General features: G+C 46.0%; 2 protein-coding genes and 1 non-coding gene across 3 annotated transcripts in view; 2 read left to right on the forward strand and 1 right to left on the reverse strand.

Moving 5' to 3' along the window:
- Positions 1 to 5523: 5523 nt before the first annotated feature.
- Rpl32 (ribosomal protein L32) lies at positions 5524 to 10844 on the forward strand. Its single transcript, XM_045134497.1, has 4 exons — positions 5524 to 5579; positions 6640 to 6740; positions 8861 to 9042; positions 10650 to 10844. Exons 2-4 carry the CDS (start codon positions 6645 to 6647, stop codon positions 10777 to 10779), a joined length of 408 nt encoding a protein of 135 aa, XP_044990432.1. The 5' UTR covers positions 5524 to 5579; positions 6640 to 6644; the 3' UTR covers positions 10780 to 10844.
- On the forward strand, positions 6432 to 6571 carry LOC123454955. The gene has a single exon (XR_006633595.1). It is a non-coding gene; the product is annotated as a small nucleolar RNA SNORA7 (small nucleolar RNA).
- Positions 10845 to 11617: 773 nt separating the features above from the next.
- Cand2 (cullin associated and neddylation dissociated 2 (putative)) overlaps positions 11618 to 14480 on the reverse strand; it is a 34422-nt gene continuing 31559 nt past the window's right edge. Inside the window, exons 14-15 of the mRNA XM_004651584.2 lie at positions 13499 to 13606; positions 11618 to 12314 (exon numbers count right to left, since the gene is read on the reverse strand). Of these exons, the coding sequence (XP_004651641.2) occupies positions 12087 to 12314; positions 13499 to 13606 (336 nt within the window). The 3' untranslated portion in view covers positions 11618 to 12086. The remainder of the gene's footprint in view (positions 12315 to 13498; positions 13607 to 14480) is intronic.

A 14480-nucleotide genomic window follows, 5' to 3' on the forward strand; every position in this document is an offset into this window, starting at 1 on the left:
TTTTTGTGCTTAGGTTTTATGGCCAGCTAATTGGAAAGCTTGGCCGTGGTGAATGTAGCCAGCAAATTCCCTGGGACACTGAAAACTCCCACCTCTCACCTGGGGATCCCCATGCCCATGATGAAGTGGCAGGAACTATGGTGCCTTCTGCAAAATGAGATGGCAACAGGTTTTTTACTCTCTCCCCTCTCAAAGGCAGAGCCATTGAGTCGCTGCTTCCAAATTTCCTGGGTCTTTGGAAATGGGAGACATGCTCTCTGCTTCATGGGCCCTCTGCATGATTAATCCACTTGACCCCATCAAGACTTTCCTATCATGGACTGCGTTATGTGACCTTCCATTAGCAACACTCTTCTACATGTCACACCCCATTGGACTTCATGCAGCCTGTAGGATAAAAACCACTCGAGAAGGGTGGGTAGCCACAGACACAGCAGAGTCCCAGTCCTGACTTACTACTTGCCAGCCAGCTGGGTGATTTTTTAAAATTATTTATTTTATTTATTTGAGAGAAAGAGAGAGAGAGAGATAGAAAATGGGTGCACCAGGGCCTTCAGTCACTGTAAACGAACTCCGGACACCTTTGCCGCCTTGTGCATCTGGTTTATGTGGGTCCTGGGAAATTGAACCTGGGTCCTTTGGCTTCGCAGGCAAGTGCCTTAACTGCTAAGCCATCTCTCCAGCCCCAGCTGTGTGATTTTAGACTTTCCTTCTTTGGGTTTCCTCAACTCCCCTTTCCTTCATACCAAAAATCTTAAGTGAAGTTGCCAACACCAGATGTTCCTTCTTTTCTCACTTCCCATTCAGTCAACATAATCAATAGTGTCTATTTTCAGCTCCTTGAGCTACTGTCAAGATCAGCAGCAGTACTAGGTTCATGTTATAGAATCAAGTTTTTTTTGTTGTTAGAGCTTTTCTTCTTTCTGAAAAAAAATTTTTTTTTTCTTGTTTTTTCAAGGTAGGGTCTCACTCTAGCCCAGATTAATCTGGAATTCACTTTAGTCCCAGGCTGGTCAACCTCTTGCCTCCCAAGAGCTGGGATTAAGGACATGTGCCACCACACCCAGGTTCTTCCTGGAAAGTAAGTTTCACAATGATCTAAAAAAAGCTAAGCAAGACAAATGAAGGACTTAAATTGGGGGCTGGAGAAATGGTTCAGTGGTTAAGGCACTTCCTGTAAAGCCTAATGACTGGGGTTCAATTACCCAGTACCCATGTAAACTAGTTGCACAAAGTGGCACATGCATCTGGGATTCATCTGTAGCTACTGGAGGCATGACACCTCCATTTTGTCTGTCTTTTCTCTCTGCTTGTAAAGAAAAATATATTTTTTTAAATTTTTTTTTAATTTTTAGTTTATTTATTTGAGAGCAACAGACACAGAGAGAAAGACAGAGAGAGAGAGAGAGAGAGACAATGGGCGCGCCAGGGCTTCCAGCCTTTGCAAACGAACTCCAGACGCGTGCGCCCCCTTGTGCATCTGGCTAGTGTGGGACCTGGGGAACCGAGCCTCGAACCGGGGTCCTTAGGCTTCACAGGCAAGTGCTTAACCGCTAAGCCATCTCTCCAGCCCTAAAAATATTTTTTAATTTTAAAAAATTTTATTGGCCGGATATGGTGGTGCACGCCTTTAACCCCAGCACTGGGGAGGTAGAGGTAGGAGGATCTCCATGAGTTCAAGGCCACCTTGAGACTACATAGTGAGTTCCAGGTCAGCCTGGGCTATGTGAAACCCTAACTCGAAAAACAAAACAAAACAAAACAAAATTTATTTATGAGAGAGAGCAAAAGAGAGAATGGGTGTGCCAGGGCCTCTATCTGCTGCAAACAAACTCTAGATACATGCACCACTTTACCACTTTGTTCATCTGGCTTATGTGGGTCCTGGGGAATCGAACCTGGGTCCTTTGCAGGCATGTGCCTTAACCATGAAGCCGTCTCTCTAGCCCCCCAAAATATTTTTTAATATTTTATTTTTATTTGAGGTGGGGGAGGGAGAGAATGGATGCACTAGAGCCTCCAGCCACAGCAAACGAACTCCAGATGCATGCACCATCTGCACATCTGGCTTACATGGGTCCTGGAGAATCAAATTTGGGTCCTTTGGCTTTGCAGGCAAGTACCTTAACCGCTAAGCCATCTCTCCAGTGCATATGGCTTAGCGGTTAAGGTGCTTGCCTGTGAAGCCTAAAGACCTATGTTTGATCTCCAGATCCCATGTAAACCAGATGCACAAAGGTGAGGCAAACACAAGGTCTCACATGCCCACTAGGTGGCGAAAGTGTCTGGAGTTTGATTTCATTGACTGAGGCCCTGAGTACAAATTCTCTCATGCCCCACAGTTACAATAAATAAATAAATAAAAATAAGTAAATAAATAAATAAAGTAGATTGTTCTTGATTTGTCTTGTTTAGCTTTTAGTGAATTGGTAAAATGCTAGTGCAGAATGTACAGAACCCTGCATTTGATCCCTAGTACTGCGTAAATTCAGGCTACATGAGATCCTGTCACAAAAAATATGCACACACACTTTTTTTTTTTTTTTACATACACAATTTTAAAACTTGGGGCTGGGACTGGAAAGATGGCTCAACAGTTAAGGGCACTTACTTGCAAAGCCTGATGGTCTGGAGTTTAACTTCCTAGTACCCATGTAGAGCCAGATCACAGAGTGGCGTATGCATCTAGAGTTCATTCTCAGTGGCAGGAGGTCCTATTCTGCCCATACTCTCTGTCTCTCCCTCTCAATAAATAAAAAGGACAAAAGCAAAAAATAAAAAACTTGAGGCCGGTGAAATGGCTCAGTGGTTAAAAATGCTTATTTACAAAGCCTGAAAGCCTGAGTTTGATTCCCTAGTACCCACATAAAGCCAGATGTAAAAAGTGTTACATATTTCTGGAGTTTGTTGGCAGTTGCAGGAGGCCCTGGCATGCCCATATTCATCTTAATTCTCAAATAAATACTGAAAAAAAAAAAAAAACTTGGCCATTAGGAGCTTGGTATGGTAGTACATCCAATTTGATTCTAGTACTGTGGAGGCTGAGGTAGGAAGATTGCCATGAGTCCCAGGCCAGTCTGAATTACAAAGTGAATTCCTGGTTAGCCTGGGCCAAAGTGAGATCCTGTCTCAAAAACATAAAGAAATTGAATCCCAGCACTTGGGAGGCAGAGGTAGGAGGATCAACATGAGTTTGAGGCCACCCTGAGGCTACATAGTTAATTCCAGGTCAGCCTGGACCAGAGTGAGACCCTACCTCAAAAAACCAAAATAAAATAAAATAAAGAAAAAAAACTGGGCTGGAGAAATGGCTTAGCAGTTAAGGCACTTGCCTGTAAAGCCAAAGGACTCAGGTTCAATTCCCCAGGACCCACATAAACCAGATGCACAAGGTGATGCATGCATCTGGAGTTTGTTTGCAGTGGCTGGAGGCCCTGGTATGCCCATTCTATCTCTGCCTCTTTCTCTCTCTCAAATAACAAAAAAATTGTTTTGTTTTTTCAAGGTATGGTCTTACTCTAGCTCAGACTGACCTGGAATTTACTATGTAGTCTCAGGGTGGCCTCAAACTCATGGTGATCCTACCTCTGCCTCTGGAGTGCTGGGATTAAAGGCGTGTGCTACCATGCCTGGCTCAAGTAAATAATTTTAAAAAATTAAAAATAAAGGGCTGGAGAGATGGCTTAGCAGTTAAGGCACTTGCCTGTGAAGGACACAGATTCAATTCCCCAGGACACACATAAACCAGATATACACACAAGTGGCACCTACATCTGGAGTTCTTCTGCAATAACTAGAGGCCCTGCCCACCCATTCCCTCCCTTCCCCTCCCTCTCTCTGCTTCTTTTTCTCTCAAATAAATAAATAAATAAATAAATAAAATATTTTAAAATTAAGTTTAAAAAACTGTACCCCCACAAATCTAGGCCATTAGCCAAATAGCTAGAAGTAGATTTTGGAGTCAAATTTCCAAACTACTTTCCACATATGTCAATGAGGAAAAGAACACAATTATGCCCAACATGGTGGTGCACGCTTTTAATCCCAGCACTCGGGAGGCAGAGGTAGGAGGATCTCTGTAAGTTTGAGGCTACCCTGAGACTAATCCAGGTCAGCCTTAGCTAGAGTGAGATCATGACCTTGAAAAACCAAAAAAAACAAACAAACAAACAAAAAACAAAACAAACCCAAACAGAACAGAACACACTTACTTTATATCTAACTGTGATAAAGATATAAAATCCCATGGATGTTAGTCATTATGGTCTCATAACTATTTAGACAGTTGGCCCACCATGTCCTCATGTTCCACACCTGTCTCCACAGATTCAATCGACTGAAAATACAAATATTCTAAAATAAGGACTGGAGAAATGGCTTAGTGGTTAAGGTGCTTGCTGGCAAACCCAAAGAATTCAGGTTCATTCCAAGGTGGTGCATGTGTTTGGAGTTTGTTTGCAGTGGCTAGAGACCCTGGTGCACCCATCCTCTCTGTTTTTTTTTTTTTTTCTTTTTTCTCTCTCTCTCAAGTAAATAAATAAAATATTTAAAAAGAAAGAAAGAAAGAAGCTGGTGTGGTAGCACACACATTTAATCCCAGCACTCAGGAGGAAGAGGTAGTAGTATTGCTGCGAGTTCAAGGCCACCCTGAGACTACATAGAATTCAAGGTCAGCCTGAGCTAGAGTGACATCTTACCTCAAAACAAAACAAAAGAAAGAAAGAAAGATTCATATTCTAAAATAAACTGGGCGTGGTGGCACGTGCCTTTGATCCCAGCACTCAGGAAGTAGAGGTAGAATTGCCATGAATTCAAGGCCAGCCTGGGACTACACAGTTAATTCCAGGTCAGTATAGTCTAGTGAGACCATACCTTGAAAAAAAATAAAGAAAGAAAGAAAAAGAGAAAATATTCTAAAATAAATCATTTGCACTAAAAGTGTACAGACTTAAGTAATAGTGTAACAAGGACTGACCGATCATTTGCACCGCCTTAGGTATCATAGGTAATGTGGAGATGATTTACAGGATAAGGAGGATATGGTCAGCTTCTACGCAAATACCAGACCACTTTATATTACAGGGGCGCCAGAATCTCCATATTCTGGAGTCCTACAGCCTAGGAATTCGGGATTGCCATGAGGGAGTTAAGAAGTCTCTGCTTTGCTCCCTCCAGGCCACAAGAGGCGCACATGGAGAACAAACGCGGCCGGAAACGTTCTAAAAGGCAGATTGGGTTTCCACTTTGGGCGGAAGTAGGTTCCCATTCACCAGGTCTCAGCTCAGAAAGAATTTCAAAATTTCTGTGAGGTCCCAAGAGGAGGTCAGGATGAGATGAATTTTTAGTTCCATTACAAGAAATTAATGTCTAATATAACCTAAGTACACTGGACTTTTTTTTTTTTTTTGTACCATTAACTCTCTGACTCATCTTAATTTTCCTTTGAAGGACCCAGAGCCGGAAGTGTTTACCTTTTCCCTGCCAGGACCCAGAAGTGACGTCCCATTAGCCCTTGCGCAGCCGCGGTCCCTCCCTCTTCTTCGGCGCTGCCTGCGGAGGTAGCTGCCATCTTCTGCTCGGTGAGTCTCAATCCTTGCCCATCCGCTCCTCTATGGGCTCCTCCGGGGCTCATCGCCCCGGATGGGAAGACCTCCTCCCCCTGTGCGCCCGGCTCTGTGGGTATTGTCGCCGTCGGCGTGTTCGGACGTATAGCGCAAAGGCGAAACGATCCGGGGTTGGTGACGGCCCTCTGCGTCCTGGAGCTGCTTGCCTTCATTTTTTACGGAAGCCGCCCAGGGTCAGCCGAAGCTGCGGCCGGCTTGTTTACTCCCTGGCGGCACGTGTTGCAGGTTCAAGCCAATCTGCGGGAGCTCTTGGGCTTGGAGTGACTGCAAGTGTCCCGGCGTGACAATGTCGTCTTCCAGTGTCGCTTTCCACTCCTTCCACTACACTCTGGCCCTGGGTCAGGGGATTCGTTTGCCTGTTAACCGGCTGACGTTCTGGTTGTGGAATTGTGAAGATGCAATTGTCCCCTTGCCTTCGAGGGTATCATGGTGACGGTGGCAAACCCAGTTATTGGTTAGATTATCTACCCGTGCCTAGCCAAATGAGTTGGCTGTGAAGAGAATAGAAAGGATGATGAAATAGGGAGATCGGGGTGTCGGAGAAGACCACCTTCGAGTTGGTGGTCAGAGGCTCCAGAGCAGCTGACTGCAGAGCATGTTAGAAGTACATTATGGTTTTCGGCTTAGGAGCTTCTCTTCGTTGACTCGCAATGTCATGCCTGTTTTACAGGTGAGAAGATCTTAAGGAAAAGGATCAGGAAGCTTCTTGGGTTGAGATTTTCCATCTTTAGAGGGTGGAAGGTCTGGGCTAGGTTTTGTTTTAAGGTTAGCTGTTGCCATTCTTCCAGGGGCTCTTAATGAGCCTCCCACCTCCTGAGATCGCGTCTGGAGAGTGGCTAGTATTCTGCCAGCTTCGGAAGCAGGAGGGAAAGCAAGCCCAGCAGAGGTACCCATTCCATTCCCAGCTTGCTCAGTAGCTGATGATTGGAAGACACTCTGCAACATCACTTGAGCCCTGGGTAGGCAACACTCCTCTTCCCGTTCATTCCTAACTGGGTCTGCTTCTTTCTCAAAGGCATCATGGCTGCCCTCAGACCTCTGGTGAAGCCCAAGATTGTCAAAAAGAGGACCAAGAAGTTCATCCGGCACCAGTCAGACCGATATGTCAAAATTAAGGTATGTGGTTCTAAGGTGGTGGTGAGTTTTGTGGTGAACTCAACAGATGGTGCCTAGTGACAGTTATAACTGGTTTGTGATGGACCCAAAGCTCTACTTTACCTCAGTAGGTCATAGCAGGATTCTTGGTGTGCATGTGTGTTATATGTTTTGAAACAGGGTTTCATGTAGCCAAGGATGGCCTTCTGCCTTCACCTCCCAAGTCTGGGATTACAGAGATATGTCATCATGCCTGGTTTTATGTGGTGCTCAAGACCACTCAGGGATTTGTACAAGCTAGGCATGCACTCTACATCCCTAGCCCTTGATGTGTGAAGTGTTTTGTTAGCATACCTGTAAGTTTTTCCAGGGAGTCATTTATGTTTGCTTTTTTGAGGTAGGCTTTAGCTCTAGGCAGACATGGAATTAATTCATTATGCAGTCTCCTTGTGATCCTCCTACCTCAGGCTCCTAAATGCTGGGATTAAAGTCAGGGCTACCATGCCCAACTCTTTTTTTGGGGGGGGGTTAAGGTAGGGGTCTCACCCTAGCCCAGGCTGACCTGGAATTCACTATGGAGTCTCAGTTCAGCCTCGAACTCACGGCAATTTTACCTCTGCCTCCCAAGTGCAGGGATTAAAGGCATGCACTACCATGCACGCCTGGCTCCAACTATGCTTTTTCTGGCAGGGTTTCACTTCTTTCCAGGCTGTTACCAACTCATGGATATCCTCCCTAGTGCTGGGAGTAAAGGTGTGAGGCACCATTCCTGACTAGTGTGATTGGGTTTTGTTTGTTCTCAGCTAGGGTCTTACTGTAGTCCCAGGCTGGCCTCAAACCCATGGTGATCTCTTACTTTTGCCTCCTTGTTGCTGGGATTAAAGGTATGTACCAACATGCCCTACTTGGTGTGAATTTTATGAGTGCACCACCACACCCAGCACAGAGAGAGAATGAGAATGGGCATACCAGGGCCTCCAGTCACTGTGCATCTAGCTTTACGGGGGTACTGGGGGAATCAAACTTGGTTCACTAGGCTTTATGGGCAAGCATCTTAACCACTGAGTCATCTCTCCAGCTCCAGACCTGTTATCTTAATATGTATGTAATCCCCTCACATTCTACCCCATCTGTTCTGCCTTCCCTTGCTTCCAGCGTTTCTAGAGCTGGAAACTTGGGGTTGGGGTACAACTATTAGAACCCAAGATGTTGCTAGACATACTACTACTGAGCTGCAGTCCCAAGAACATCTGGATTTTTTCCTATCGAAAAAAGCAGGAGGGCTGGAGAGATGGCTTAGCGGTTAAATGCTTGCCTGTGAAGCCTAAGGACCCCGGTTCGAGGCTCGGTTCCCCAGGTCCCATGTTAGCCAGATGCACAAGGGGGCGCACGCGTCTGGAGTTCGTTTGCAGAGGCTGGAAGCCCTGGTGCGCGCATTCTCTCTCTCTCCCTCTATCTGTCCTTCTCTCTGTGTCTGTCACTCTCAAATAAATAAATAAAAATTAAAAAAAAAAGCAGGAGGTGGGCTGAAGAGATGGATCAGCAGGTAAAAGCTCTTAAGACCACCTGAGTTGGCTCCTAGTGCCCTTGTAAATAGCTGGGCATGGCCACAAATCTATAACCCAGTCCTATGGGGGACAACTTGATTGCTTTTGCAACAATGGCAAGCTCCAGAATCACTGAGATTCTGCCTCCAAGAAACCAGGCCTGGCCTCCACTCAAGGGCTTGCACTTATGTGCATGCAGCACACACACGGGACGTAGTTAGGCTGGAAATGGGAGCCATGCCTTTAATCCCTGCCCTCAGGAGGCTGAAGAGATCATCAAGGGTTTGAGGCCAGCTTAGGTCTACAGAGTGAGTTACAGATCAGCCTGGGCTAGAGACCCTAGCTTGAAAAACCAAACAAAGTAGAAAGCTCATTACCTCCTATCATCCCAGGCCGAAGTAGGGTGGGAGTGGCAGTACATTGAGTTGAAAGCCAGCCTGGGCTACAGAGTAACATCAAAAGAGAGAGACCCTGCCTAAAAAAAAAAAAAAACAGCTACATTAACTGCTCCTGTGTGACACCATCTTAATTCTCCCCACCCCCAAAGATCTCACAGTTTGTGCAGACTGACCTGCTTGTGTGTTGTTTCTTAAGCGTAACTGGCGGAAACCCAGAGGTATTGACAACAGGGTGCGGAGAAGATTCAAAGGCCAAATTCTGATGCCCAACATTGGTTATGGGAGCAACAAGAAAACAAAGCACATGCTGCCCAGTGGCTTCCGGAAGTTCCTGGTCCACAACGTCAAGGAGCTGGAAGTGCTCCTAATGTGCAACAAGTGAGTTGGGCCCTAGGGAGTCTGTGTTGGGAGGAAGCACTGGAAGAGGTGTGTGCACACTGAGGAAGTGAGAGACAGGGGCTTAGAAGATGCTTCCAAAGTCCAAATGCTTTCTGTGCTGGAGGTAAAGAGGGACCCTTTATGTGGGATTGGGAGAAAATTAAGGACACTTAATTCTGTGCTGTGATATTTTGAGGTAGGACTTTTAACCAGACATTGAAATGCTACATGTTTCTCTTGAAAAAGATGAATATAGGAGTTATAGTAAGGAGGTTGGTAGTTTGTGTGCTGTGTGGTAGTGTGTAGTGGTGGTGCATTTCTTTGTAGAATCTTAGAAATGCAGTTTGGCAGTGTTCACCATGATCTATAGCTACACCTTGGGCATTCATCCCTGCATAGCTGAGATGGGGAAATGGAACACTAATCCACTAAAAAAAGCAACTAAGTTAAATGGATGGTAGTATTGGGGTGGAATGTGGTCACACATTTTATTCAGAATGATAGTGTGGCTGTGTGGAAAGGACCTACACATTTGGGATGGAAAGTGTGCTAGCTGTTATCAGGTATGAGATGGACAAGGACATGGGTTTCCAGAGAATGGAAATACAGGGCTCAGTTGTTTAAGTGCCTAGGATGCACAAGGCTTTGGATTGGATCCCCAGCACCATATGCATAGTTGTATATGCCTATAATCCCAGCAGTTGGGAGCTAGAGGATCAGAAATTTAAGGACATTTCAAGGTCAAGGTTACACAGTGAAGCCAGCCTGGATAGCATGAGAACCATCTCCAAAAGGAGGGGTAGCTGGGAGTGGTGACACACAAGAATCACCAAGAGTTCAAGATCAGCCTAGGCTACAGTGAGACTGTCCCTGGGGGAAAATAAAAGTGGGTAATATGTCTTGTGTTCAGGTATAGCAGTTCTGGTTAAGTGAGGCTTTTCTGTGTAAAATGAAGACTGTCTGGATTCAATGTCTTAACTTTCCTAGTTAGAGATCTATTTGCCTACTGCCTTCCTTAGTCACTCCATCCAGTTCTGCCTTTGTTGTGAAGTGGCTGTGCATGGGGAATGTCTGTTCATCAGGTGGCTGTCCATGGCTTCACAGTCTGTACCAGAATGTGTTCAGTAGGACAGAACTAGGGCTCTGTCTCTTCCTATTCAAACAAGCCCTAGTATATGCCAGTTTGCAGCTGGGCTGCCTCTCAACTTGAAGGGTGTCCACAGCAGTTCATTGGGCTCCTGGTCACCATGCAGGGTTGTGAAACTTCACAGGTGAGGTCAGGCACCTGGCGATTTAAGGGTTGGGTTAGCCAGAAGGCCTGAGGAAGAACCTCTGAGTCTAGATTTGGCCCAGCTTCTGGCCCTGTCCATTGCTTGCTGTGTGGGAAGTTTGCTGTCAAGGTCTTGGTCTCATCTGTAAAATGGGTGAGAGTTAAATGAGTGCTTTTGTCACTACCAGGGCACTACGGGCCCCTGGTGTCAGGGCAGCAGGATTTAGGGTCTGCAGATCTCAGCCATTTTACTGGCATCCTGTTTGGTAATGGAAATGTTGGAGGTAAAGTGACGATAGTCACTGGCTCCCTACCTACTTCCTTGCCTCTCTTACAGATCTTACTGTGCTGAGATTGCTCACAACGTTTCTTCGAAGAACCGCAAAGCCATTGTGGAAAGAGCGGCCCAGCTGGCTATTAGAGTCACCAATCCCAACGCCAGGCTGCGCAGTGAAGAAAATGAATAAGCAGCTTATGTACATCTTATATTTGTACTTAAATAAAACCAGGAAACATGCTATCTTTCCTAGTATACTCCTCCCTTGGTTGTAGTTCTTCAGTTTCTTTGACGGGTTTTTTTTTTCTTTCTTAGTGAGACCTTACTAGATAATATAGATTGAATTTAAAGAGTACAGTGAGCTCCTTCACAGAAGGCTGGAGTAGGGTTAGTTTTTTATTTTAAGTTTTGTTTTGTTTTTTGAGGTAGGGTTTCACACTAGCCCAGGCTGACCTGGAATTCACTATGTTGTCTCAGGATGGCCTCGAACTCATGGTGATCTTCCTACCTCTGCCTGGGATTAAAGGCGTGCGCCACTTAACCAGAAGACTGTATGTTTGAGGTAGGGTCTCACTCACTGTATGTAGCCCAGGCTGATGTGGAATTCACTATAGTCTCACATGTCCTACTTCTGCCTCCAGAGTGCTGGGATTAAAGGCTAATCACCCTTCAATGGCTGCTGCATTTCCTCTTGGGCTAGAGAGATTGCTCAGTGATTAAAGGCACTTGTTTGCAAATCCTAACAGTCTGGGCTCAACAAGTCTTGTAAAGTGAACTGGTCATTTTTTTTTCAGCTCATAACAATCCTTCCTATCTCTGCCTCCAGTGTGCTACCACACCCCAGTGTGAAATGGTCATTTTCAGATTACCTATTTTGGTTTTGGGGATTGAACCTTTATGCATGTTAGACAAGTGCTAAAGTACTGAGTTGTCCCCAGACGTAAAACAGTCTTAAGGCCTGTCATTTTCAACATAAGTCAATCTGGAACTTGTGTTGAAATCTAGGGACAAGAATTGTGTGGGGAAAATACCTTTGAATCTTTATTAACCTTGGTTCACAAACTTTTTTTGCCTGTCATTTGCATTTTCAATACTAAAAACTGGACACATGAACACAAACCAGTTATGCCTGAGTAGAGGATCAGAGAAGAAACCTTGGTCTCATCCTTCCTACAAATTTTTTGTCTTTGGAGTATTTGTGACTGGCAATTAGAAACTTTGAATTTTAGAGGATCAGGAGTTTTTGTGGCCTTACCCAGTTGGGAACACCATCTTCTGATATCTGGAGTCCAGATAAGTGAAACAGAATGGTGAAGTGAGGACCTGGACTTCCTGTCCCAGTCAATGCTGGCTTCTGAGGAAGCAGAGATGTGTGAGGATCAGGGTCCTGAGTTAATGGGACAGCTGCGGGCATCTCTGTGGCTCAGGCAATGGCCTGGGGTCCCTGGAGAAGGCACTGAAGCTGACCTTGAAGGGCAGGAAGGGGCCTGGGTAGGACTAGCTGAGCTCCATGGAGTCTGTGTTGGCACCCGAGGCCGAGTCCTTCTGGATACTTTCAAAAAGGGTAGCGAGTTCAGGGTTGGATCTGATCTGGCCAGCAAAGTCAGCCATGCTGGGGCTTTTCCCCACCTCAGGGATAGTCAGCAGGGCGGCCACTGCCCTCATAGCAGAGCGCTTTAGTTCATCCTGCTTCTCGAACTCTTGCTTGACGGAACCAGCCTTGACCTACAGAGGGGGAAACAAGGTAACCCTTTACTGAGCCTGGTCCCTTGGCAACCAAATCCTGGGTTCAAATGGCTCTTCCTCCTAAGAGCCAAAGCTGGGTATGGTGGTACATTCCTTAATCCCAGTACTTGGGGAGGCAGTGGTATTAGGAGGAAGATTGCCAAAAGTTCATTTGAGGCCAGCCTGAGACCCTTCTCAAGACTATACATTATAATCACACCAATTTCTCATATATTAGAGTGAAGGGGAATTAGGGCATAAGCAGCCTCATGACAGACCAAGTAAAGGTTTCTTTGCCAAATATTCAAAAAACAGCTTTAGCCAGGTGTGGTAGTGTGCACCTTTAATTCCAGCACTCGGGAGGCACAAAATGGATCTCAGGCCACCCTGAGACTACATAGTGAATACCAGGTCATCCTGAGCTAGAGTGAGATCCTATCTCAAAAACCAAAAAAATTTGAGCTTTGTAGATTTCAGCACCATGGACCAGAGCTTTTGATGTGTCTGCATTTACAGCAGAGCCAACAGACAGCGCCCTCTGGGGGCCACATGCGAGTGCCTTGTGTGGACTGGCATCTGGGCCTGGCACAAGAATGTACTGACATCACCATGGCCCTCAGCTCTGCTCTGTAATCTGCTAGGACTGAGTTTAGTGATGCAAGCCTGTACTACCAGCTACCGGAGGCAGAAAGGTCAGCCTGGGTAATGACTGAGGTCTCATTTCAAAAACTGAAAATTTAGTCTGAAATATGTGGTCCTCTTTCTGGCTAATAAGTCAGATGAGGGGCTGGAGAGATGATGCAAGGGTTTGGGTGCTTGCCTGTATAAAAGTCTATCCAGGTTTGATCCCCCCCACACACCCTCCGTACCCATGTGAGCCAGACTATTCCCAACACTGCAACTTTTCATGAGGGCCTCTATCCTTAAAACCCTGAGACTCCAGGGCCATCAGAGACTTTGCTCTGATCAAATAGCAAAGACTGATGAGCAAACAGCAGGGAACCCAACATGTTCAATATGGTACCAGCACCCAGGAAGTCTTGCTGGATCTATTAATTTACCAGGCGTGTAGCCCTAGGAACACTTTCTAGGGAAAACGGGACAAACGGAAGCAGCTTGTCCACTGCTGCAGTCAGTGTACATGGTAGCCAGGGGAAGGTGCTCCAAGGGAAGGTGAGGCTTACCTTGGCAGTGCAGGTGGCTCTGAGTGGCTCGATGAGCCGGTCCACCCTCTGCAGGACAGGCGCAGGGCACAGGGTAGCCAGCCGGGCCAACATGATGAAAGTGAGCATCTGCCCAGGAGGAAGGAAGTAGAACTCTTGGTGAAATGGCCAGAGAACAACAGAAGCCAACCTGACAACCCAAGACAAGAGCAGGCTCTGTATACCAAGTCCAGACCAGCATGCTGTGACGACCCTTGGGTCAGGTGCAGTGAAGAGTTCACGTGGATTCCCCAGGGAGGAGCAAAGAACAACACTCCCAAATTTAGTAGCTCCAGCTGATGGTGTGCGCCACAGTTGCTACAGTTATATATGGTATGAGTGTGTCCTCAAAGGCTGTGTCCTGGGAGCTTGGTTCCCAGTGTGGCAGTACTGGGAGGTGATGGAACCATTAACAGAAAGAACCTAGTGGGAGGCAGGTAGGTCACTAGGCACAACCTTTGGAAGGGACTGAGGTAATTCTCAGGGGATTCAGGTTCTCATCACAGTGAGCTAGCTGTAAATAAAAAAATAGGCCTGTGAACTCCTCTGTTGCCACCCAACGTGAGGCGGCACCAGAATGGAGCCGATGCAAACACCAGCTCTGAGCCTCCAGGGCAGTGAGCTTACAGAGTACCCAGCCACAATATTTTGTTATAGCATCAGAAAACATAAAATGGAAATGTGTGGATATACCCAACATTGATAGGTTGTTTACAAAAGAAACCCAGATTTTCATGTAATCTTTTGTTTGTTTTTTTTTTTGAGGTAGGGTTTCACTCTGGCTCAGGCTGACTTGGAATCAACTATGTAGTCTCAGGGTGGCCTCGAACTCACACGGATCCTCCTACGTCTGCCTCCCAAGTGCTGGGATTAAAGGCGTGCGCCACCACGCCGGCTAAAATTTTTCTTCTTAAATCATGGACCTGATTTAAAACACATCAAGATAAAGCAAAAACTGTGTGAA

The sequence above is a fragment of the Jaculus jaculus genome, chromosome 14 (genome assembly GCF_020740685.1).
Source record: "Jaculus jaculus isolate mJacJac1 chromosome 14, mJacJac1.mat.Y.cur, whole genome shotgun sequence".
In the NCBI taxonomy this organism is placed as follows: Eukaryota; Metazoa; Chordata; class Mammalia; order Rodentia; family Dipodidae; genus Jaculus; species Jaculus jaculus.

What these genes read in the sequence shown, in the direction of transcription:
- Rpl32 (XM_045134497.1), top strand. Translation starts at nt 6,645, where the DNA reads ATGGCTGCCCTCAGACCTCTGGTGAAGCCCAAGATTGTCAAAAAGAGG. An exon ending in ACCGATATGTCAAAATTAAG is followed by an intron (nt 6,741 to 8,860) that starts GTATGTGGTTCT and finishes TTGTTTCTTAAG; the next exon opens with CGTAACTGGCGGAAACCCAG. An exon ending in GTGCTCCTAATGTGCAACAA is followed by an intron (nt 9,043 to 10,649) that starts GTGAGTTGGGCC and finishes CCTCTCTTACAG; the next exon opens with ATCTTACTGTGCTGAGATTG.